This window comes from Semicossyphus pulcher, unplaced genomic scaffold (genome assembly GCF_022749685.1).
Source record: "Semicossyphus pulcher isolate SPU_LCO1_2020_fin unplaced genomic scaffold, fSemPul1.0.p SCAF_9, whole genome shotgun sequence".
Taxonomy (NCBI): domain Eukaryota; kingdom Metazoa; phylum Chordata; class Actinopteri; order Labriformes; family Labridae; genus Semicossyphus; species Semicossyphus pulcher.
Genome location: NW_027211770.1, coordinates 27,947,580 through 27,974,121, shown reverse-complemented (window position 1 = coordinate 27,974,121; position 26,542 = coordinate 27,947,580). Strand labels below are relative to the sequence as shown.

Sequence of the window (26,542 nt, the reverse complement as noted above, 5' to 3'; positions counted from 1 at the left end):
ATCTAAAAAGTGGGCTGCGTCCGATATACCAGTATAAAATGCACAGAGAGGTATTTTATTGTGTTACGGTATTTTATCCAGACGTCATGATCGCCAATGCAGCTGCCACCCTCACTACAATCAACATTACGGTAGGCTAAACTCGACGTGGTGAAAACAGATTGTGTTTTGAATGAAAATAAATTGAAATAACTTTTTTCCCTCTGGGATTCCCCCCCAAACAGACTGCGTCTTATATTCCGGTGCGACTTATATTCTGGTTTTTACGGTAATTAAAGAACATGTAACATGCAGCCCACCGTCTGCTCTGCAGGGACGCTGCTGAGAGGATTGTAAGCTGTGGAGTCAGACTACACAATGACAGCATTTCTAAATCACCCTCATTTTTGTTTTCTGCATTATAAAATAGTTTTTATCAGCACATAATGGAATATATACACTGATATCGATATCCATATCGGCCTGATAATATCGGCCAAATGATATACCGGTTGTGCTCAATTTATAGCTTTATTACCCGTATTAGAGGCACTGTCCTGAAGACTAACATGCTTCCTTGTTAAACTAGTCAAAGACTAAAGATATTTTAGAATTAACTCAATCCGAATTAAACGACCATGCAGTGAATCGGGTATTCCAGTGTAGAAATATTGTCCGTTTCATGATTCATATTCTGGTTGAGAGTCTGCTGTTGGTTAGTTGCTGTTGGAGAGCTGATGACAGAAAGGAACCACAGTATGCAGCCTCCTGTGTGGCCCGAAATACAAAATCCGCGGCTCTATTTTGCATAGACAAACAGTTTACAAGCGTATAAATCTCACACTTAAGCGTCACATTTTTGCTGTCGGTGGATGCATGGGAAACGTTTCACTCAGCAACAAGACTCCATTCATAACGTAAACAAATCAGCGGCGGGGGGATTGTACTGAGGGGGATATACTGACATATAAACAAGCTTCTTATTCAAATTACACTTTGAGTTCTGGTTGTTTGGCTTTGAATTGTTGTTTGATTACATCTGTTTTTATGATGTCAATACTAATCCTGAGAAAACTGAACAAAGACGAAGACAAAGCTGTGCCTCTTTTTTCCCCTGGTTTTAAGCTGCTTGTCACCCCGGTCACTCAGTCAGTCGTCTATTTATTTAAATGACTGTAACCTGCTGACCTCTCAGAGTGGAGCGACTACATGCAAAATAGATGACAGGGTCAGCCGGGGAGACTCAGCTCGACTTGGCCCCGCGCTCTGCCAGTGGAGGCAAAAAGTAGAAGCTCAAAAATTACCCAAACTCAAGTCTCATATTGACACTTCTAACAAAGTGATAATTAAAGATGCCATCTGTGCTCCCCCGCTCGAGCCTGCTGTAACAGGCCTTCTCTGTCGTATAGCCGGAGTTTCTTTAAGTCTCTCTGCCGCTCAAAGGTCCGGGTTAGAGTTCAGATGAGCAGCCACGGGCTTTTTTTCCCTGCTCTGCCTCATAGTTTGCACGTTTGCTGGTGTTGACAGATGATGGGGGCCTCAGAGAGTTGAAACACTAACCTCTGCTGCGGGCAGGAATGTGCTCTTGTGTTCGGGCACGTTGGCCTGATTGAGACTGTTTTGTTCCCTTTAACGTCAGGAGACAAAGGAATATCAATTTGAGTCAATATAGGCAGAATGGTGTGAGGAAGGTATGTGAGGTTAGAGAGGTTAAATCCAGTGAACAGGAGACACTATGTCAAATGCATTTAATTAAACACTAATTTCCATATTTAATAAACTTTTCCTTCATTTTCCTTTCCAATACTTTTTACTCAACTATTCTTATTTGATGCACTTAACACCCTCTCATGTGTGTGTTTGTGAAATAGTCACTAAATGTAATCTGTAGCTGCGTGTACATGGCCATGTTCTTTTTTCATTTACTCAACCTTTACTTATTATTGAACACAAACCGCCGTCCTTTTCTCAAGCCTACCAAGTATTGTGTAAACCGAGCCAAACTTTGACTGTTTCACAAGGTTGAGCACTTGAAAACGTTGTGAAATTCTCCTCTTTTGATTTCATTTACATGAACAGCTTTGCACGGGCTGGAAGAGACAGAGCTCTCCTGCAGAAAAATCCCTGGTCAAAAGGTCACGGTCGTTGGACGACAGAAACAGAAGGAAAGATTTTGGTCCGTTTACACGAGCCCTTTGGATTACATTTAGTGTCTTTATCACCAAACTGGGCTGATTCACTGGTTCCTTTACACATTCAGATGTGTCGGACATTTTTTTCCTCACAGCTGGTTTAGAGATGTTAATGTCAGACGGCCTGCCGGTGGTCCAGACTGATGTGTCTCCACAGCTATCAGGTGGATTGTCATTAAATTCGCTCACTCTTATCCCCCTAAGGATGAGTGAATCAACTCGGTTGGTCCCACTGGCCTTGGTCAGGTTATTCGTTTGTGTGAGACTTCACTTTATGACCTTTGTGTAGCCTTCGCTGTACTGACCAATGATTGTATATAAAGATGGACGACGTGTCTCTATCTACTCTTATTGGAGCCAGGGACTGCGCTAACGATGTCCCGCCCCTTCAGCTAACCAAAACACACACTGACTTAACGTACTGAAAAAAACGTCAAAGATCCCGTGTGTCTGCGTGTGTTGGCCTGAAGCAGATATTCCTGGTTATGGAAAGTTCAGTGACTGTAGTGTTAGTTACGTCTCCTCTCGCCGTTCCTCCTCTACTCTGCGGCTCGGGAACAGATTGGCAGGCAACAGAGCTGTCAATCATGAGGCCACACCCCCTTTTTATAGTATCAAATAATTAATGAAAAGTAAACTTGTCAGAAAATTGAAGACCTGGACATGAATCAGCATTATAAGAACTAACTATAATGACAGAAACTATGTTTGAGAAAAATTTTGTTAGCGTGTATTTTGTAGTTTGACTCATGTCCCATCTGTTAACATGGAGGAGGCGGGCTTTATAACCTATACTGCAGCCAGCCAGCAGGGGGCGATAGAGAGGGTTTGGCTTCACTTTCAGGGAGCTGTCATGTCGTCCATCTTTTTAAACAGTCTATGGCACTGACACAGTGTTGTGATAATTAGCTATTAGCATGCAACAGATCCAGTTTTTCTGACAGTCAGATGTGTCTGTGCAGGAAGCCTTCAGGTCAGGTTGAGTGGAGGTAGACAGCTTTTTGGCTGCGCCCAATACATAATCACTCTTCACCTGGAACATGAGGAAGCAGACCTGATGTGTAAAAATACACTTGTATACGTGTTAAAGTGCACAGCCTGCTGAGACAGCTCCATTCATTCAGATTTAAATGTAGCTGTTCCATCAAACACACGAGACATCTGACAACTGTATAAAACGCCTTCTGCGTGGACACACCTTAAAATACTAGCATGTCTGTGGACTCATTTATTCATAACATATAATCAGCCAATGAAAAAGGCAATGATAGAAAATAAAAAATGTCCCGTTCTGCTCGAGTGCGTCTACGTGTGTGTAAAGTTTTGAATGTAGGATTCATACTTTAAGAAATATTATACTTCACTGTTTTTCTATGATTGTATTCCTTTTTTTATTTATTTCTACTGGCGACCGCATCAATAGAAAAACCTTCAGACGTTATTGTGTTGTCTCGGTGTGATGGCACCGAGAAGAGAACTCACAGACCTCAGCCGCAGTGACACGTCAGATTTCATCTCCCATCACTCCAAACTAAAACCAAACACGACCCTATCAAAGAAAATCACATTTCAGTCTTCACTCTTCATCTCGCTGCAGACTGAGACCCACACACCACATCAGCCCTGCTGTGTGTGTGTGTGTGCGCGTGTGTGTGTGTGAGCGCGGCTGTTTCGACTTTGCACGTCGGGGCTGTGAATGGTGGATTTGACTTGGCGCGAGGTGCGGCGCGCCTGCAGGCTGACGTCAGGCCCGGCATGTCGAGAGATGGCACGGTTGGATGATCTCTGCAGAAGGACATGCTTTGCTAAAGTTGGGACTGGGACGTGTCTCCACATGAGAGACGGCATGTGTTCTTTTTCCAACAGATGGCAGCGCTCCGACGACTGCAGGGAGAAGACTGAAGACAGAGCGGGAGAAGGGGGACAGTCTGTGGTTTCCCCTCTTCTCCTCTTGTCTTTATGACTTTTGCTTTTTATTTACCCCTTACCACAGCCCGGGGACCGAAACGTGGCAAACCTTGTTTTTATTTGTCCCTAGACGGTGGTTTGATACTGGATCTGCCACAGCTTTAGAGCCATGCTGGCCCGGAGTTCCACCGTTGTAAAATGTGCAGCAATAAAAGAAATCATCCCTCTGGTTCTCATTACCGCTTTGTGAAATGGCTTCTTTAACTCCTAATGTTTGGAAGGCTGTGACAGTTTTCTTTTGCTTTTTTTTCTTTGTGATCCCTCCGTGTTGAAATCGGCCCGCTGCTGTTTCCAATTGGTGGTTTCTAAAGCTGCTCTGCTGGCGTGGCGCGCTCACATGACAATAAAAAGTGAAGTATTTACTTTTGTTTTTCCTGGAGATGTGTGGGCCAGCCCTCCGCTGTCATTGAATCATCTCATAAGACGCTCTGAGCCCGCTGCAGTTATTCCACATCGGCCATTTGCGGGGACAGTTTCAGAACGAGAACATCTGTTTGCAGAGATAAACATCATCGCGGCGTCACGTTCATCCGACTGTACGACTGCTTCAGTGCATCGTTCAGGTCTGAATGTGATTAAGAGGAGAAATTTAATTCAGTGAGCTCGGGGAAACTGCGCCCAGTGTTTGAGCCAGTTCAGAGTAATGGAGACTGTCGCCTGAAGCAGGGTGGTGTTTAAATTTCTGGAATATTTTCAAAGTTATAAAAAGTGAAAACACCAGAATGTAAAAGGACTGAAAGTGCTGTTAAATATGGTGGCCAACAACAGAAGAAAGAGACTGCGAATTCAGAATTGATGCAAAAATCCAAAACAAATACACTGATGGAAACGTGCCGCAAAAAGCCAAAACAAATGAATTAATACCAAACACGCTGAAAATACAGAAATGATACAAAGTCAAAAACACATGCAAAAGAAAAACTCTACAAATCCAGTCATCACGACGGAAATGCTCCAGGCCTGTAGGGGGCGCTAGGTGCTACAGCTACGAGAAAGTAAAAGTATGAATAGATGACAACAAGCACACGTGTATAATTCTAAATGAAATGTAAAAGTGCTCGTTGTAAAGAATGGACCCTGCAGTAAAGAATGGACCCTCAGTTAAGGTGAGCGCTGTCGCCTCACAGCTAGAAGCTTCCTGGTTCGAACCCCGGTTCGGACGTAGTGGGCCTTTCTGTGTGGAGTTTGCATGTTCTCCCCGTGCATGCGTGGGTTTCCTCCTGGTACTCCGGCTTCCTCCCACAGTCCAAAGACATGCTCGTTAGGTTCACTGGTGACTCTAAATTGATTTATTTATTTGTGTGTTTCAGAGGAGACGTCATCTTTGACCTCTGCATCGGTGCGTGTTACAGACTCATCTTCTCTTCTCAGGGTCTGTTCAGGAGCTTTCACCGAGCTCTTTTCAGCTGCAGCGTCTTTTGAAAGCTGAGGAAAAGCTTTGAAATGGAGTTGCCTTTATTTTGTCACAAACATCTTGTGTGTGAAAGCTTGGAAATACCTGAAATGCGAGATCGAAAATGAAGCGTGTATTAAAGAGTCGTGGAAGCTTTAAAATCGATGTGAAATAAAGAATGTCCTGCTCTTAGATGACTTGCATCCCATTCAGCTAAATTAGAAAAGATGTTGTAACTGATGTTTGAAACTAAAGTCTGCTTGGCTGCCGTGATGACTCAGGTGCTAAATATTTAAGCAGACGACTAACACAGATAGGATGTAACACAGGAACTCTGCGATAGACTCGACACAGACCAAACAAACACACTGAAGCTTCTCTTCTCAACATGTTGCCTCCTGCTTCCCCCCGTACAGGTAACACATGTCAGAATGGCCTCATGCCCGCCCTGGTGCGTCCCACCCTGCCCGCCGTCCAGACCTCGCTGGCCATGAAGCAGTTCCTCCCCTTTCCGTTGGATGCGGCCTCAGCGGTCCGCCTCTTCCCAGGATTCAACACGGTGAGTCTCCTGTGCGCCATGTGATCTGATCGCAGGCTGTATGACCCCTCGCTCAGGTCACTGATGGTGTTTTAAATCACAGAAATGTCTGATTCAACCTCTGAAATATTCAGAGGAATCTTTATTTGAAGCTGAGAGCTGCTCACAATAAGAAGCTTTTAGCTCTGAGGCAGCGAGGTGCGACCTTCCTCCTCCTGTTTCTTTCTCTCTCACAGTTCAACATGAAACATGTCACTTAAATGATGCTTTCAAAGCTGTAATGTAAGACTCTTAAAGGAATTTATGTGATGGTGTTGACGCTTAAGACGAGTGCCTCTGCTGCGGGGGAAATGTATGTGTTATTAAACGCACATTTATCCACATGACACAAACAGCTGAAGTGCATTTCTGGCCGTTCTTTTATTTCTTTTATTGAAATATTGTAATTTAATAATGCAAGAATGCAGAGAAGCATCCAGTGAAAACATTTGATTATTGTGATAGTGCTCTTACTCTCCGGATCGTTTGCATATTCAGCTCTGTCTGGCTGATTTAATGGCGGCTCTGCCTTGAGGCTCTAAAACCAAAGCTCATAAAGAGAGAGCAGGTTGTTTCTCTCGCAGGAATTTGGCTGCAGAGTTCGACTCACCTCCTTGTTAACATTCGCATCTGTTTTTATTTTCAGCACAAAACACAAAGACGTAATTTATCGTTGAAAAAATTTTGGAAACAGGTTGGCATGTTTGTTGTCTGGCTGCTGCAACACAACAGATCCGCTCAGTAGAATAACTTTAATTGGGGAATGTTGCAAAGCAGTGCAAATAATTTATTAACATTTATTGACCTGCTCTACAGTTTATAAAAATGTACTAATTAAGAAGACACTTCCTCTGACTCCCGGGCACTCACTCTGATCACTTCCTGTTCTGTCGTTTTGGGTTTTGGCATAATTTCCCGTCTCCTGAGACCTGAGCTGTTGTTGCTGGCCTTTTGGGATTGGTAGGATCTGATCATTTTTTATGGATGATTGTTTTCATTTGCCTATTATGCCTTTATTGATAGAGGACAGTGATAGTGTCAGAAAGGACAGAGTGGGGACGATACCCGGCACAGGGCAGAGGGTGGGAGTTGAACCCCGGGTCGCCGCATCAAGGACTCTATCCTCTGTGTATGTGAGGCACGATTTAGCTGCTGAGCTCAACCAGCACTCTGAGGATCTCATCATTTTAAAAGCTAATAATTGAATTTGAACAGGGCGTAGCTTTTTTGAAAAAAGGATGTCGTCATATGGAGTCAATGGGACTTGACAAGTATGAAAACTCAGACTCATCTTAAAACAGGAAGTAGTTCTTGAGAAAGAAAATAATTCCTCATAAAGGGATGGGATTATTTTTCTGCATAACACAAAAAGGTCACGAGTGTGTTACAAATATTAAACAGTTTTTTGTGTTTAAAGTGATAATCTGGAAGATTTCCATGTAAATAAATGTCTGTTAAGTCTCTATCTATCACTGAATGAGGTAACACAATGGTGATTGAGCCTTTGGCCCACTGATGAAAGCCTTTGCATTTGCATTATTACAGACTGGGTGTCAGTGGAGACTTTTGCAGAAAAAATCACAAGTTAGTGACGCGTTTTCCATCATCCAGCAGTGGTTGGTCTGCCAGAGAGGGTAGGCGGAGCTAAGCGGCTGCTTTTCCGCTCTCTGCGAGTGTAGTGAGTAAACAGTAATCTACTATGGCTGAACAAACAAAGAAAAGATGGATGACTACAGATACAACTTCAAAAATAAGTGAAAATCCAAAGAAAAAGCAACAAACTCGACGCTCAGATGAAGCAAACAGTCTGAAAAGGAAAGCGACCGCCAGCCAGGAAAATCAAGAGTTACAACCAGAGCCAACCGTGGACGTCACACATGCAACACTGTCTGGATATCTGGGAAGTGTGCTCCCGCAATTACCGTTTATCACCACAGGTGCCGCCAAAGAGAACGAAACTGAGATCTTTGAGATTATATCTTTAAACAATACTCATCAAAATACTTTCAAACTAAATATTTCCAATCTTTCTTTCCACTTTTCATGACAAGAGTCCCGATGTCCTCAAACGAGTCCTTTTCTCCCTTACACACACTCTCACACACACACACACACACACACACACACAGACACACACACACACACAATGTACTGTGGACACACACACTTCAAGGGACCACCCTGCACTGACGCCCTATTTATTCACCAATGTGCAATTACATACCATTTTGAATGTTTTCCTTCACTATATCATGTTTATTTATATAACTGTGACTCCTTAACATACTATGACTTATCATTATACGGTTTTATAGCTACAGTGGCACAAGAACTGTTGCAGTGACAATTCATATTTATGTTAGATACTGTGTGTATATCCATAACTATAATTTATATTCATAGTCGTATACAACACACCGGCCCTCGTAGTCTTATTGGTCTTAAAGCTCCTGTGAGGAGTTTTTATCTGGTTATGAAACGGACTGAAATTAGCACTGATGCCTCTAAAAGAGCTACAGAAGCAAACCAGACCATCAGCGACAAGATTGATTATTTCTATATAGTTATTTTTAATGCCTGGAACCACTGCCGGGGGGTAGGCGTCAGACAAAGCGTCTTTTTTTCCTATATTTTCCACTGCAAAGATTCACAGCGAGTGGTACTGTCACGATTTGGGTAAAAATAAAATGATAAAGGACCCGGGTGCAGACTTAGATAAATGATTTAATTAACAAAAGGCAAAAATGCAAAAACAAAATCTAGAATCCAACAAAAGACAAAACGGAAAACCAAATGGTAGAACAAAAAGTCTCACAGTCAAGGTAAAAGAATAATCCAAAGGAAAAACTGGAAACACACACAACAACGGGAACGCCACAAGGGAACAGGGAAAATCTACAAGGATGACAAAAGTCCACAGGTAACACCACAAAGACAATGAACCAGCAACCAGACAGGGGAGCACAGAGACTAAATAAACTTAGGAGGTGAGGCTAATCAGACACAGGTGAGACAATCAAGGGGCAGGTGAAAACAATCAGGGCAGGGCACACAATCAAACAAGCGGGAAACACACAAAGGCAGGAAGTGGATCAACACGAGCGACAACGTGACAAAAGTAAAACAGGAAATGATCTAATCAAAGAGACACAAGTGAAATACTTAACTAAACAAGACTAAATACTGACAAGAACACAGAATAAACTAAATACAAAACTAAACAATGAAAACTCATGACAAGGGACAAAGTGACAAGGTAAAACAAGAAATAATAACTGAACACCGAAATACAAGACAAAACCAGAACTAAGCTAGAAACTCATGACAGATACGTTTCAATGTTTAACGAAAGTGTTTGTTAAAAAACACGTCTTCCACATGTGCAGGACAAGGTCAGCAAAGAGATGAGAGCTACCACTTTGTCCACAGGGGGCGCCAAAATCAACACCAACCAAGAGTTCCTCACAGGAGCTTTAAGTATGTTGTTTTGTTTGTCTACTCTCTTGTTATTCGCAGGATTCTCTTAGCACATAGTGTGTGAGAAACAACAGTCGTTCAGCTGTATGTGGACGAATGAGAATGAAGTTGACTTGACTGTAGATGGCTGCCATCTTGCTTTTAGACTTACTGGTAACTTGCACTTTTGCCACCACGAGTTGGCACTAAAAGGTTTCTAAACAATTAACCAGAGCGTAAAAAGTGGAGTCGCAGAAGTTTATATATAATTTTATGACAGTTTAACTATTTTTCTGGTGTTTTATTGATGTTCAAAATGTTCTCCCTAAGAGCTCATTGTTTTTTAAACAGGGCTGTAGCATCTCAGAGACGAACTCTGTGATCGACCCACCTCCAGTATCGATAAGTGGTGTAAACAGCTCTCTGAAATGCAGCGGTAGCATGTGGCTACAAAGACCTTATTGGATTTGTAATCAGTGAGGCGCTACCTTGCAAATGGAGCACTCACCCAATGTGCACTTACTGTACCAGGACTTATGCGCACATTGGTATTTATCTATTGATTTTCTTTTTGAAAGCAGAAAGTCATAATGAGGAAATATGTGGCCTCGCGCCGCTCGAATCAGCGAGGTCATCAAAAAAATATGATGAGTCGGGGAAAAACGAGACGAACCCTGACACATAAAAGGCTTTTATTCTTTAACAGTTCTGTCTGATCCGGTATCCTCCTTTGAATCACAGCGAGAGCTCGAGTTAAAGTGAGGCGCTGAAATATGGATCACAGCTGGATAAGAGCGAGAAAATACACGCAGACGAAGGAGGAGAAAAGCTGCGATAACCCACGGGAGAGAGTTTCATGAGAAAGTTCTGGAGTCTGCGTCTCTTTTCTCGCCCTGTCTAATCTGTATTTAACAGTCTGCAGATAATAAGTAATACACTGGGAGGCCTCCAAGTGGTGGAAAGCTGATACTAGATTAACACAAAGTAATCACCTCTCTTGCTCGTTCTCTGTCGCGCACACACACACATACACATGCACACCCTTTAATCCCGCTCAGACTTTTTCTCCTTCCCTTTCTGCCTCTCAAACTTTCCTCGGCGCTCCTGATCGTCTAATCAGCAGCAGAATGTGGAGCAGTCGAGCTGATCTCTGAAACCTCTCTAAAGAAGTTTGTACCCGAGTGTCTGCTCCACACTCTGTTCTGCTGCCTCCACAAACCCTTTCAACACCACTGGCAGTTTGGTTTCTGCCTGTTTGCAGCTCGGAGGTCTGATCGTGTTTCTTTGTGTCACACAGAAAATGTTTTACAAATCATGTAAACAGAGCCGGAAAATAACTGAGATGTCGAATCTGTGCCACAGAGGATCAGACGTAGAGTCCTGGGAAGTTATGAGTTGAAGTGAAGAGAAACTCTCGAAGATCTCAGTTTCGTTCTCTTTGGCAGCACCTTTGGCAATTAACGGTAATTGCGGGAGCACACTTCCCAGATATCCAGACAGTGCTGCATGTGTGACGTCCACGGTCGGCTCCGGTTGTAACTCTTGATTCTCCTCGCTGACGGTCACTTTCCTTTTCAGACTGTTTGCTTCATCTGAGCGTCGAGTTTGTTTCTTTTTCTTTGGATTTTCACTTCTTGTTGAAGTTGTATCTGTAGTCATCCATCTTTTCTTTGTTTGTTCAGCCATAGTAGATTACTGTTTACTCGCAACACTTGCAGAGACCGGAAAAGCAGCCGCTTAGCTCCGCCTACCCTCTCTGGCAGACCGACCACTGCTGGCTGATGGAAAACGCGTCACTAACTGGGCGCCGCTTGTGATTTTTTCTGCAAATGTCGCCACAGACACCCAGTCTGTAATACTGCAAATGCAAAGGCTTTCATCAGTGGGCCATAGGCTCAATCACCATTGTGTTACCTCATTCGGCAGACAGGTAGTGACGTAACAGACATTTATTTAAATGAAAATCTTCGAGATTATCAATTAAGTATCTGAAGTTCTCCAAGTGAGGAAAACCGTGAATATCCAGGGATTGTTTTGCGTTCAGATGAGCTCAAGAGGAGAGAAATGACAAAGACAAGAAGGCAAAACGAAAGCAATGAGGAAAATGAAGGAGAGGTCGGAGAACAAAGAAAAGTAAAAATATAAAATAAAAAAGAGCTGCAAAAATACAGATTTAAAGGGTCAATTTTCCCTCTAAAATGTGGCAGAGTTTATGTTTGAAGCTGTAAATAAAACCAAGGACAGGAAGAGAGGAAATAAGTAAGGAGTATAAAAAGAGAAAGAAAAACACAGATATGAGTGAGATTTTATGGTTTCATCTGTCGAGCAAAAATGTGGAGTAAAAAGTGTCATTTTCCCTCTGAAATGTGGCACAGTTTAAGTATAAAGCTGTAAGTTGAATAAACGACTTGTCGCAGATGATAAAAACAGAAAGTAAGAAGGAAAGGAAATAAGAAAGAAGAACAAAAACCCTCCAGAAAAATAGATATGAGTGATGCTTTATGTTTTTATCTCATGTGAAGTGCAAAAGGTGGGAGGAAAAGGACAATTTTCCCTCGGAAATGTGGCACAGTTTGAAGATGTGAAGGAGGCGGTTGGAGGTATAACAGGAAGTAGAACGAGAGGAAAGAAGAAAGAAGTATTAAAAAAGAAACATGAGTGTTTTTTTATTGAAGTTTTGTCTCATGTTAAGTGAAAAATATGAAATAAAAAGGGCAAATTTCCCTCTGAAATGAAGCAACGTTTTAGTATAAGGCTGTACAGATCAGCAATCTGGGTCTAAATCGTTCTTAACTTTAACTCACATCCAACTTTCCACCTGTACTATGTGTGAAATGTCGCAGATATGAACTCTAAAGCTGTAAAAAGAAGTCGACCTATAACTTTCCAAACTTTGGGCGGTTCGGCTCCAGTCGGGCGTTTATTAGAAGATGCAGATCTGTGAGCATAATTGTGCACAGAAAGCAAACAGCTGTTCGATCGGCTGCGGCGGACTTTGTGATTTAGGGATCGCGCTGAAGCTCGTTTCCCTCTGACAGCGCACTCTTTGGATCTGCCGGGTGAGGTCAGACTTGTTTACGTGCCTCCGGGGCTCAATAAACGTTTACACGCTCTTATTTTGAAAAAAAGAAAAGAAGAAAAGCCCAAATGATCGTATAGACGATGATGGCGTTTGTTCCATTAACGCACCACAGCAGTGAGGACACACTTCATCCAAGAACAGACACAAAATTGGAAGTAATTTTATGTGTGGAACAAAAAGTGTGTGCGTGTCCGCACCTGCATGAGATGGGACTAATACCAAAGTCTATTGTTGAGCCTTTTGTGCAGTCTTGTTCTGGGCTGACTGACACAATCAGGAAGTGCTTCGCCGCAGGGAAAGAAAGGATGTTTGTTATTAGATTCTCTCTCCTTCTCTCGTTTTCCCCTGATGGGTCCTTTAAAAACAAAGAAATGCAACAGAAAAATGTGTCTGCGGGACATAAAAACGGCCTCATGCATGTAAGTACACGAGCTCAGAGACGTGCAGGGGAAAGAGGTCTGATGGGAGCTTTCAGACAGACATGTCAGAGTTGTAGTTGAGATCAGGTCGGAGGAGAAGTTCAGAACATGCTGTGTTGTAGTGGTCATGTTTTTACTGCCAGGTGTCCAACAGTTTATGAGCTCAGTTTGTTCAGTCCCGACAACACGAGAGCTGCTGAGTGATTTGAGTCGTTGAGTTGAGTGTTTTTATTGAGGTTGTTTTACAAGGTTGTAAAATTTATACAGGTGTTTTTTTTGGACGATATAATCAGCAATTAATTGAGTATCTTTATCCATCCATCATTTGTGCAGGTTTGGCTGATATATTCTGTATATATCAATATCTGCAGCGGTATTTGGTCTCATATACCCCTTTCGCATCGAAATTAACACATAGATGCAGGTTTTTCAGACCCAGGAAGACCTGCTAATAAACGCTGATTGTCTCTTTTACAATTGCCAGTGAAGTATCCTCCTGTCGGTCTCTTTTCTGACGTCTGACGTCACAAACGCGCCCGAAACAGGGTTAGTAAACAGTGAAGATGTTACGGAGGTCAGGTCTTTATTGTATCTGTTACTCATTCAGTCTGTTTATTAAACTTGCCGCCGACAAATTCGGAACGATGTTCGAGCGCTGAGATTTCAGGAGTCGTACAAGTTACCGACGGAGCATAGCATCACGCTGAAAAGGGGGCGGAGTTTAGAGCGTCGACATGGGTTTTGTGTTCCCATCAATGCCGATTGGAGCCGAGGCGATAATTACCCGGGTCTTTCCCATTAAGCAAAAAAGCCGGGTGTTAGTGGGTTTTTAGACCTGTGGGAAAGCGGCTTTATAATCTCTATTTACAGATTCTACATAAAAATGGCGTGCAACCAGATTTTAGTACGGGAAGTGTTCTGGTTTACGTTTGTACTACGCTTGCAGTCCGAGTTATATTTACCAATCACGTATCAGCAGGCTGCTGCGTGCAGGAAAAACAGTCTGTGTTGCGAGTAAACAGTAATCTACTATGGCTGAACAAACAAAGAAAAGATGGATGACTACAGATACAACTTCAACAATAAGTGAGAATCCAAAGAAAAAGAAACAAACTCGACGCTCAGATGAAGGCAAACAGTCTGAAAAGGAAAGCGACCGCCAGCGAGGACCGGAGCCACCCGAGGACGTCACACATGCAGCACTGTCTGGATATGCTGTGCTCCCACAGTTACTGTTTATCAGGTGACACAATCGCTTGGTAAAATCAAATCATGATCCAAATACATTTCAAGAAAATCAAGAAAACATTAAAAGTCTGAGCCCTGACAATTATTTTTGTACTGCAGAAAAAAAATGGCACTTCATTTTTCCCCTTCCTTACTATATTTTCATAAATGAACTGGAATTGCAATATAGAATTCCAGAATGTTAAACCCAGTTGGACGCTCCGAGTCAAGGCCCTCAGCACCTCTGTTTGTCCCTGTAGATAAATCTATCAGTGACCCGTCTACATGAAAATCATGGAACAGAATCTGCTGCAATCAGAACTTTTGGCTTCGTCCGCCCTAACATTCATCATCATCAAGGAAAGGATCCAGTGTTTTGGTTTGTTTCCCTCCAGGACCACAACTTGGACTCAGAGCGGCTGAGGTAACCTCATGTTTCACTGCAAACACTTACCAAAGCTGGGAGGAAGAATTCTGTCGACCATTTAAGGAGATATTTTATCGTTTAGCTGATGATGAATTGTTGAACTTAGATCAAAACGACAGCAGTAACCTTAAAAAACCGTGACTGGATGTGTTGACCTTTTTTCAAACTCTCAACACTTGGATGTGTTGAGGATGGCACGCTGTTAGCTTGCTGGGAAGAAACAGAGAGGGATCTTTGGAGAACTTTCGGGATTACTCTGCAACTTTCAATTGATTCAGTCGGGCAGGAGTTATTGAAATTGCCACCTTGAAAGAAACGGAGCAACCCCGAGGAGAAAAGGGGGTAAAGGGAAGGGAGAGCTCAACGGGAACGAGGGAGTTTTGGAGGTAATGGAAGAGAAAAGTGAAATTGGGGGAGGGGGGATTAGTTTTCAGTTTAACACAGAGACGGAGGAGGTGTGTGTGTGTTTGTGTGTGTGTTGGTTGTCTTTCTCCAGCCCTGAAAATAAGATCTATCTCGCCCGGAGCCTACATTTGTCTTGGAGAAACAACACAAACTCCATTTCCCCCTGCAGAGTCATCAGGAATGTGATTTATCGATTCTGTGCACAGATCTGCACGCGGGGAAAATTGCTTTGTAGTCCTGCAGCAGCAGCGGTGGCGGCGGTGGTGGTGACACACGGGCCTCCGTCTGCACGCACGACAGCATCACAGTCCATTTCAATGTGTACCCACCCGCGCTAAGTCAATGTTAGCATCAATGGCTGTAATGGAAATGTGCTCTGTGACAAAGCAGATAACAGTGAAGCCAGAGGAGTTCTTTTGTTCTGGAAGGAAAATCCCATTTAGTTTTTTTATAGGCAGTGTGAGGGGACGGAAGGTTGGAGCTCGGCCAATCTGCCCTGACGTCTGAAACACATCTCTGACACGTTGAGGCTCATGTGGGTCTAATGCTGTGCTCAGTAAGTTTGTTGGTTAAATCAACAAACCAACAAACCTGAGGGCAGTAAGAAAACCCGAAATGAGACGTTTTCCACAAGAAATTCTGTTCACTGTTTGCGGCTGTGGCTCAGTGGTGGAGTTGTCGTCTCTCAAGCGGAAGGTTGGTGGTTCGATCCCTGACTGCTAAAGTCACAGTGTCCTTGAGCAATGTTACAATTTCCTTTAACAGACACTTACGTCCAAAGTGACGTACATATGAGAGTTAATACAACACAAGCAACGATCAAGACAGGAGGGAACAAAGTCCCTAAGTACCAAAAAAGCAAGACACTGAACCCCAAATTGCTCATAGCCATCGGGGAATGAATGCATATATCATTAATCCTGAAATTCCTCAGGATCTGTCTCCGGCGCATTCCATGTGTGCGGCAACCTCCGGAGTCGATTGCGCCCATTCAAGTCGATGCTTGTGATTCCACAGCATGCAACGCGTCCCAGAAGCGTCTCTCTGCTAAAGATATGCGCCCGGTCTATTTTTAACGGAGGCCGCTTCAAGCACACGTCAAGCTGAACACAGAAGATCGTTCCCAACAGGTAGTCAAACACAAAAACAGCATACAGCATCCGGTCATTTCAAATTAAAACACCATGTTCAGACCCGTACAGACTCCCGTTTCTTCCGTTTTCATAACAACAACACACTGAAATCTTGAAAAAAAGAACCCTTTTGGGCCAGCGCTCCACTGCGCTGCAGATCAGACACTCTTCCTGTGGCCGAGGGCTTGCGCCGTCTGACGGACCAGAACCGCGCCAGTCACGGATCCTGAGGGATCCAGGCGTAACTCTAAGATGTATGTTGCTTTGGACAAAAGCGTCTGCTAAATGAAATGTGACGTTGTTGTTGTTGTAACTTTTATTACCTTCAGCTACAATAAGAACTAGTGGCTCATTGCCTTTTTTTTAACTTTATATTAAAAGAGCTGCAACAGTAACAGTTGGACAACTATTGAATTAATTGGCAACTATTTTGATTGAGAGTCGCCATTTTTTGCACTGCAGTGCTCCCAACCAGCTTCTCACTGGTGCTAGGTTACGAAAGGTGTCTGGTGACACTTCAGCTTCCCTTGGTAGTGACCACTAAGTCTGATTCAAGGTCATTTTACAAAGAAAACACAAAAACAAGGTAAAGGAATCGTGTCCTGACAGCAGCTCTACACCTGGAAATTGTACCATCGAAAAAATGTAAGGATTAGCTTCTCCTCCGCCCTTGTTGTTGACAAAGTTGATACATGAAGTCCAGCCCCTTCTTGATTTTGATTGGTCCGTGAAGGAGAAGTGACTTTGACGAGTGCGGCGGTGTTAGAAAAGTTGAGAATCCAGCTGCCTTATTTCTTTCCTCCTTTGTGAGTGTAAACTGATGGTTGTGGACAAAACACCACATTCGAGGACGTCGAATCTTGGCCTTTGTGAAACACCAAGCGACAGGTTTTTCCTCGTTTTTATAGGTCAAACTACTAATTTGTTAAACAAGAAAACTGACAGAGAAAACGACTAAGACGATAATCTTTGATTGCAGCCACAATATAAAAGCTGTACGCCATCTGGGTTCCAAATGGACTTTGGCTCCATCCTCTCAGAAACCATTTATTAAACCACTGGCAGAACTGAAGTACAGAGAAACATCACTTAAATATAAACCAAATGGAGTCGCAGCTATAAAAGTATAATAAAGGGCTAACACGCAAACCCTTGACCACTCGCTCGCTCTCTTTTCATCTCAACCCCCCCCTCGAAGGACAATCAATTCTCTCTCAAATCAACGAAGCATTGAATGAATTACGATTCTTTCAATGACATCATTTCAAAGAAAAGTAACATTGGGATGGGGACATTTCTAACAGCTAAACCTACCTCATCTAATGCCTTTGTGTTGCTGAACGTTCTAGAAGACACCTACTCTATTTTTAAACACGGTGAAACTTGTCATATTTGACATATAACACGACATATTTTGAAACATATCATTGAGAATTTTTTTCAGAAGAGGATTCACGGCGGTTTAAATCGTTCCAGAACCAGCCGCTCCTCCTCTCAGCTTTTGTTTTCTGTTTTTATTGTCGACTTCCAAACGACAGATGATTGCTCAAAGCGTGCCGTGTATGATGATATAATGAAAAGAACAAAGGGTGAGTCAGGGCCGCTTGGCAGGCTCTCGTTTGATTTACACATGTCCCATAAACATCTAATGGACTCTATAAATTGTATTCCCGCGGGACGCATGCGAGCCCCACAAAACGAGGCGAGGAATGATCAAAGCTACAGAGCGAGCGGGACCACCGCGGTGCCACGCAGCCCGCAGCCCGTCACACCTGCTGCAGAGGAGTGAATATCTGTCTAATGTGCGGCGCGGAGGCTCTCATCATTTAGCTCGAGCTCTGGGGCTTTTTAACCCCTGAACTGAGTGGAAGCTTTATGTTGGCGGAGCGCGTCTTGATGTGTTCTCCCACGATAATAATTCACTCTCGCTGGATATCTGCCAGCTCACCGCGCGCTCTCTCTCTCTCTCTCCGGTGGAATGCAGAGATAATAGAGGGGAGCTCAAGATGATTTTTTATGGAGGTGCTTAGTGCCAGCTTCCCAGGCGGAGACGAGCTGATACTGTAGTCCAGTGTCTGAATAACCGTCTTGTACTGTACACTAAAGTCAGGTTACAGCTCTCAAACTCCTCTGTGTGTTCAAATCCTGTGAAATGTCAGCCGCAGTGTGATAATTGATGATCACAGGGGTTTGAATTGAACGAGAGCGATACGTGTTTGTCTCTCTCTCTCTCTCTCTCTCAGTGCACATCAGAGGCTTGGATGTAGGACAGAAATGGAAGACAGAAGCAATCTGTTTTTGCTTATTTGACGGCGCTGCCATGTGCTATGGGTTCTTTGAGGCGATAACAAAAATATGTCAGCTTTAACTGCCCATCTGGTCATCTTAAAACATGGAATACTACTCAATTTGAGAATTCAAGAAGGTATGTAGCAGTTAAAAACAGCAGAGTGTGTTTTAGATTTAAGTCGGGGGGTACTGAGAGTTGTGCACGGTCACAGAGTCGGGAGATTTCTGGGACAGGAACAAAGTTTGAGGCTCATCAAAGCTGTCGCATCATCGTTTGGCTCGTTGCTTTAAATCCGATCCTTTCAAACAAGCCAGAGTCTGTTTAAAATGCTTCCTTTGTAAGTCTACATGCACGACCACAAGTGTTGAACACATTACCATGATTGATTGAGGTGTTGATGCTCTCAGTTTGGCCCGTTGTTGCACATCAGTGTGGTCGCCCCGTGCCTATACATTAAACTTTACTATCAAATGTTTCTGAATTATGTTTCTTTGCAAACACGTCGGTAATCTGGAATTTTAGTCAAATGCCAAACCGACCACCGTCAGCGATATAGGAGTAAGAAACTGTGGGGAATAAATGATGATTGCTGTTTAGAGGTTTCACTGTCTCATTATTGTCTATAGGCAAACTTTACTGTAAGGCAAGGGCAGTGGTAGTAACTGTCGTCTCCTCCCTTTTACCCTTAAAGAGGGGGTATGGTGCTGTTTCACATTTTAAGACATAAATATAATGTTACAATGTTGGATGTCCACACTAAACGTGGGTGCAGTTTCACATCTGTCGGTAAAAGTATGTTGGAGTAATCCCCAGGCTTCTCAGCTCAGTCTGCAGGCTGCTGTGAACGCCAGGGGCCGGTTTCACTAAGGTGTTTTAGACTGGTCTATAGTGTGAGGCCTGTCCTAATATTACTCATAGATTAGTCTAATGCAAGTTAGACTAATTTTATGCCAAAAATATTAGACACCTAACTCAGCTCTAATGTTACCATGGTAACAGTCAGTGACACCTGCTGACCAGTTGCACCAAATTTTGAACGTCTGGATGGTCCTTTCAACGGTCGGATTAACACTGTTTACTGTTACTGTTTTTCATATCAGTTTTTGTTGTTGTTGTTGTTGTTGTTGTTGTTGTTTCACTCTTGGCTGAATTTTCCGACTAAAATGTCCTTAAAATGTTGAATTCCTCCAACAGACAAACATTTTCTGCTTGGGTAAACGGACTTGAGGGGTTAGTTGCGGTTACTCGGTCTGCCATTTTTTTTTGTTTTTAAAAAAGTCATTTACTTAATTTACCCAGAATTCAATGCACCATAGTCCTTCTTAAAAAAGTCAAGAACTACACTGATTTGTGAAACGGATGAATCTGAAGTCTGACTTTGTTAAATCTAAGCTGTAGTCAAAGTCTGTCTTTGTGAAACAGGCCCCAGGTTTCAACACAGTTTTTTCTACACGCTGCACTTTGTGACATCACAGCAGGCTTTGGAGAGCTGGCCAATCAGAAGAAAGCGGGCTTGTATGGGGGTTTCTTAAAGGGACAGAGCAAATAAATTATGCTAAGCTACTCCACAGGTATCACAGAGTGTTCTGGGTAGTTTGACTTGGGTAGTTTGACACACAGGCTGTGAGTCAATATTGCTCTTCTTATGAGGGTCACAAGTCTAACTGGTTGGGATCTATTGTCATTACCCCTTTTTATAAGAGGACTGGACTGTAATGCAGTAAAGAAGAAGCTGAACCTTTTACAGTGAACCAAACTACGCCGTGTTGCTGCTCCTGTGTGTGATTTTACACCGTGTGGCGGCACTCAGGGAGCAAAAGAGGAAAGACGTGTAAACCAACAGCGCCGGCTTCACACACATTACTGTCCTGACCTGACGGCTCGCCCATTTACAGAGAAGTAGATCGGGCTCCGTTACTACCTCAACTGTTTGCTAAACAGTGGAACGACTTCAATCCCCCAATCCTCATTCGTACCTTTCATATAGGACGGCAAGGCGGACACAGAGCAACAGTTTTGCCCAGAACAGGCTGTGAGAAAGGGGCAATGATTATCAGATAGCATGGCTGGGTTTAATTTGGCTGGCTTTGAAGTTCATAGTATAACTAATGATATTTGAAAAGCTTATAAAAAGAGCTCTGGCTTCATGGAATAATCTTCCGTCTTTCTCACATTAACAGCCCGTCTCTCTGGAGGTCTGAGCGTGATGTTACTAAGCCAGAAAAGTTGTGGTTTGTCTTCCCCCCGGTGAGGTTTAACTCCAACGTTGATTGGTTCTGCCTCCAAGGAATGTTTATCGAGAGACTATAACAATCTGCACATTGCAAACATTTAAAAAATGGCAGACTGAGTACTATTCCCCTTAAAGACAGCTGTTGAGTTTCCCAGCCCTGAATGTGCTCTGTGTCTGACATCCGTCCCTCAGTAATCTCCTCTGCCGTGTGAGCGTGCGGCCGGGTTGGCGTGGTGCTTTACCATGTTTCACCGTCAAAACAGAACCATCTGGAGAGCAGTTTGCACCTGCAACACCATTGTTCCCATAATGAAAAGCACACCGGTTCCCAAAGGGAGAATTCAACGGTGTCTTTTAGCACGGAGACAAGCTTGACCTGGGAGTTTACGAGAGCGACAGACTTCCAGGACTAAATCATGTTTTTGATGAGAGCAGCTGCGTGCCAGAGATACAAGGTCTGCAGACACACCCTGTGAGTCTTCCTCTCTGTAGGGCTGGGAGGAGTGTATATTTCTCATGCGAGTTCTTCTTTGTGTGAGTCTACATAAATGTGTCCCCAGTGAGCTGAAAGAACTCAAACAAGGGCCGCCCATAAATCTTTTGAGCCCCCTTAAGAAGGTAGGAGTCGCCTCGGAGTTGAAGAAACAGGGCTGTGGTTGCAATCCCTTGGTGTGCCTGGGAAACTCTATATAAAAAATGCAATAACTGTGATTGTGTTGCAGTTTTAACCACAAGGAAGCCCCCTTAAATGCAATATGAGCGCTCAGTATTTAACAGTAAGAGGCTTTACTATAGCAGAGAACGTGTAAATATGTATAAGTGAGTAAATGAGAAGCACTGAAGCAGGGAGTGTTGATATATAAAGCGCTTGCTCTGCAGACTTCCTGCATTAAGTGAAGCTAAAGAACACCAACAGCAGTGAGAGCAGGATTAGAAACTTGATTCCCTTCAGGGCCTGTGAGGAAACGTACGGGGAATACGTCGCATTGTTAAGACTCAGTGTTTGCAGGTGGCTCATGCATTTTTCTCTCCCAGGGCATTGATTTTGGAAATCCAATAGATGGCCACACTCCTCTGGCTCCTCTCTCATTACCAGCGTATCAGCCTGGCTGGATATTCATGCTGGAATATTATGAGAAGATAAATCGTTTAATCTTAGTTTTTATTGAACCCTGTCATGAGTGAGACACTCCCCTCCGCCCGGTGGGTGTAGCTGAAGCAGATTGATAGAATGATGGATTAGAAATTAGCCTGCGAGGGAATTTAGCAAAAACACGATCGAACTCCATCGGCCCGAGTTTCACCGCACGGATGGTTATTTATATGCAAAAACACTCCCAATGTCCTGACGTTGCACTATTCCAGCTTATTAGGTGCATGCTAGAAGCCAAATACATTTTTGTCAAGCACATGAACCTTGTCAGAAAAAATCCCAATTCCCAAAACGACCACATTTTGTCTCCAAAAGGGTAGCCTTTCAATGTGTGGAGGAAAAGCACCGCAATAACAGGGGCTACTCTGTTGCTGTGTCACTGCATGTTCAAGAAATCACCTGTCAATCCAAAAACAGGTGCATCAGCTGTTTCTACACATTTCCTCATGGAGTTTAGGTTTTTATAATTGGCTCCTCTGCACAGTTACAGTCTCTGAATGCATCCTGAAAGCAAGCAACTTTCAAGTTTAGATTTTAAAGTTTTGTCTGCAACCTCGTCACCTCTAAATCAACACATATGCAGATGACACCGCTGTGTTCGTTTTAAATAGTTTGCAGTGGGAAAAACCTTTTCACTTATAGAGCAGGTAAGAGGTAAGCAAAAGCCTTTCTTCAGTGAAGCCGAGTGTAGCATTTCAAATTTGAAGATTGATGAGCCAACCTGAGTGGGAGTTCAGGTCTTGGTCAAATTCGAGCCTGTGCAGGCTGTAGTCGTGTTTTTAGCCCACAGCTGGATGAAAGATCGGGTTGCACGGGGGTGCAGTGGTTAGCGCTGTTGCCTCACAGCTAGAAGGTTCCTGGTTTGATCCACTGTTTGGACGTAGTGGGCCTTTCTGAGTAGAGATTGCAGGTTCTCCCCTTGCATGCATAGCTTCCACCCACAGTCCAAAGACATGCTCATTGGGTTCATTAACTCTAGGTAACTCTAAATCGCCGGTAGGTGTGAATACGATTGACTGTCAACTATTGACTAAGTCCAGGGTGTAGCCCGCCTCTCGCCCAATGACAGCTGGGCTCCAGCCCTCGGCCCTGAACAGTATAAACAGTATAAATAATGAATGGTTGGATGTTTCAAAATCATAACTTAAAGAAGGAATAAAAGTGGTACGGCCATGCAAGGTGCAAGTGTGCTTTTAGCTAAATGCTAATGAAAGCATGCTAACATGTTTTTAGTGATGCACCATTTTTATTGTGATGATTAGCAGCGTACATCATCTTAATTTAATGTGTTAACATGCTAACATTTGCTAATTTACATTAAAGTCGAGCTGCATTTCGAGAGTATCTAGCTTCCGTATTGTGACGTATTTCCGAGTGAAACAGGACGCGCAGGCGGGACATATCATTAGAGGGATTTGATTTGATCGTTGAGAAGTGGGCGTAGACAGACGTTCTCCACAGCGCAGCAGCTAGCTAACTGACCGAGCGTTCTTGGTGCTCTGCGGCTAAATGTTGCAGATTGATTGGTTGAAATTGTTTGGTGCTAACTTATGTAAGCATGCGGCGTGAAATTTAGTTTTACCAGAAGAAAAAATGATCGGATTTTGATATAAGAATACGAAGAAATGGATTTTCTGTATTTTTTTTGGCCTATATTGTCAAATAGATGCACAATATTACCGGGGATGTGATCTAAAAGGATTAAAATGACATTTTTCATTTAATCTCGACTTTAAACAAAGTACAGCTGAGGCTGATGGAGCAAAACGGTGAGTCAGAAGATTCACCAAAGCAATTCTCGTGAGGGATGAGTGAAAGTCTCATATGGAAATCCACGCAGTAGTTGTGTAGACATCATACTAAAAACTGGAGTAAAAATCATGGTGGTGTTAAAGGGAAACTGAAGACCTTGGAGAAATCGTTTGAAAAGTATATCGTAGAGGAACTTGAACTTGACCTGCAAAGAGCCCGGACTTAAACTCCATCGAGCACCTTTGGGGAGCAATTAGAGTGTCCATTGTCTTGTCCGACATCAGTGCCTGACCTTTTGGCTGAAAGGGCACAAACTCTTAAAGAGACATCTTGTGGAAAGTCTTCCCAGAAGGCCCAGCTCCATATTTATGTCCATGGTTTTAGAGTGTCATTTCCAACAAGCTTCAGTAGAAGTGATGATCCGGCGTCCACTGACTTTTGGCCACAGAGTGTAGTGTAGTTAGACCCCAGAGAGGAGACCGCTGGAAGTGTAGTTAGACGATAATGTAGGGAATAATTACTTTAAATAGTCTCGGTGGTAGCATTGCTTTTAGTTCTAACACCATAAGAGCTGACACATTGAACATTATGATGCTGCTGAATGGAGAGAGATGCTTTAAGGTTATGGGAGGGGGGTTACTGTGTTACATTTTTATCTCTAATCTCAGCTGGACTGAGGACAGACTGCGAGGCTGCCAAATGCCTTTAGGGAGCTCTCCCAGTTCAATATTTCATCCTGATGGGGCCCGGTGGTGTAAGAGGGGTCAGCGGTGAAGAGCGATGGGAGAAAATCCGGAGGAGACATTCATACCTGGTGAAGAACATTGTTTCTGAGAGAGAGAGAAGTGCAAAGAGAGCAGGGCGAGGAAGCGAAGGAGTGCGGAAATGTCAGGGTTACAGAGACATGGAGAAGTAGGAGAGAAGGAGAAGTGGTGTCTGGTTAGAGGGTGAAGTACATTTTCATGTAGACAAAGACAAGGAAAGACAGTGCGAGCAAATGGAGTGCAAAGAGTGACCTTCCTCACAATAAAACATCCATTTGGCCAATTTTTCTCTCTATATTTCTCTTCAGCCTCAGTTCCTTAATCACCATCACCAAGCAACCTGGCTTTTAAAAAATATAATGAGACAAGCTCATACAAATAAGTGAAAGGAACATTTTACATTGTTCCTCGCTCCCAATTAGTCAGAGTTAACTAATTGGACAGACACACTGCAAAAAGCAGAAGTACCTGTGTGAGTGTAAAAGAGGCCTGTCAGTCTGAGGAGCTTCCACTCAAAGAAAAGCAGCCGTTTAATCATCAAGTGAAACAGACTTTTCTCCCCCAAAAGTTTAGGAGCATCAAAAAGATCTTTAGTAACTCAGTTAAAACTAATAGAAGTTGAAAGAAGCGTTTGAAGACAGAAAGCAGATTTTATGAATTTCATTCAAAGCACAGACAGGATTTTCCAATCCAGTGAAGCGCTGCACAATGAAATCCCTCGCTTTTGTCTTCCTATCTATCTGTCTTTAATCTATTAGTCTGTCCTTCCTCTTGTGTCTGTGTGTCTGCTAAAGTCATTATAACTGTTACGCTGCACACAATTGCACACTTTAGAATCTGAAGTTAAATTTAGCATCTCGTTTTCCCTCAGCCATCTTTCACGAGGTTGGGAAGTGGACGGTCATAAAAGTTGGTCAGTTGGTAAAACAATAAGTACAATACATCTTTCTTTTTCCTCTTCTCTGAAACTAAACCTTCATGTTTCATGCTTTTTGCCTTTGTGCAGATCTAACAACATTCTCCTTTTTGCTTTGCACAGTATAATGCAACGTGTGTGTCCATGCATGATAGAAAATGTGTAAAGCTTTTACATTCTTTTAACACTCCATTTGGATCATTTCCCACCTAAATTGAGCGCTTTGACGCAGGTTTTTCAGACCCGGAAAGACCCACTTATAGATGCCGATTGTCTCTTCTCCCATTGCCAGTGAAGTATCCTCCTGTCGGTCTCTTTTCTGCTGCGTCACCCTCTGATGTCACAAACACGCTGGAGACAGGGTTAGTAAACAGTGAAGATGTTACCTTGGTTAGGTCTTTATTGTATCTATTACTCATTATCAAACTTGGCGGCAACAAATTTGGAACTATGTTCGATCGCTGCGGAGACGGGCAGAATTTGTAGCTGAGATGACAAGGAGTCGTAGAAGTTACCGACAGAGCATAGCATCGTGCTGGAAATGGGGAGGAGATTAACGCGTCGACTCGGGTTTGGTGTTCCCAACAATCCCGGGTCTACTGCAGAGTCATTTGACCTGGGTCGGAATGCCGATTGTAACCTATCCCACTCAGCAAAGAAGCCGAGTGTTGTTTTGAGATGGCGTTTGCGCTCTGCTTTTGCGTTGCAGAGCCCCTCATGTTTTTTCTGCTCTGTGCGCCTAGCGTTTTTGAGGAAACGCTCTGAGCGCCTCGCGTTGAAAAAACTTAAGCTCAAAGCAGAAAAGTGCCCGACGTTCTGTCAGTTTACAAAATAACGTTTAGGTTAATGACAGCTAATGATTCGGTGGTTGCCTTAACAACAGTAAAAAAAGGCACAGCGAGCTGCTCTTTTTATAATCGTAGGCTTCAACAGAGAAGGCAGTGCGGTGCGCCTCGCCTTTTACAGCCTGCAAAATGCGCTCTGTCTGACCGGGCCCTAAGCCATTGACTGCCTATTTCAGATGGAATTATCCTCCACTTACACGACCTGCGTTATGGTGTTGCAAGTGGACCCAAACTAAGGTGCAGACACTGGAGATAAGACCAAGTTAAAGAAGGTTGATTTTCAGAGCATGGTTGGGAATAGAGGAGGGATGGTGAGAGACGTGACAGTTGA

The 26,542-nt window shown here is 43.3% G+C and overlaps 1 protein-coding gene across 1 annotated transcript in view; it reads left to right on the top strand.

The window, feature by feature from the left end:
- znf385d (zinc finger protein 385D) overlaps positions 1 to 26,542 on the top strand; it is a 99,541-nt gene that overhangs the window by 4,934 nt on the left and 68,065 nt on the right. The window contains exon 2 of the mRNA XM_069656818.1: positions 5,949 to 6,091. Coding sequence (XP_069512919.1) covers positions 5,949 to 6,091 — 143 coding nt within the window. The remainder of the gene's footprint in view (positions 1 to 5,948; positions 6,092 to 26,542) is intronic.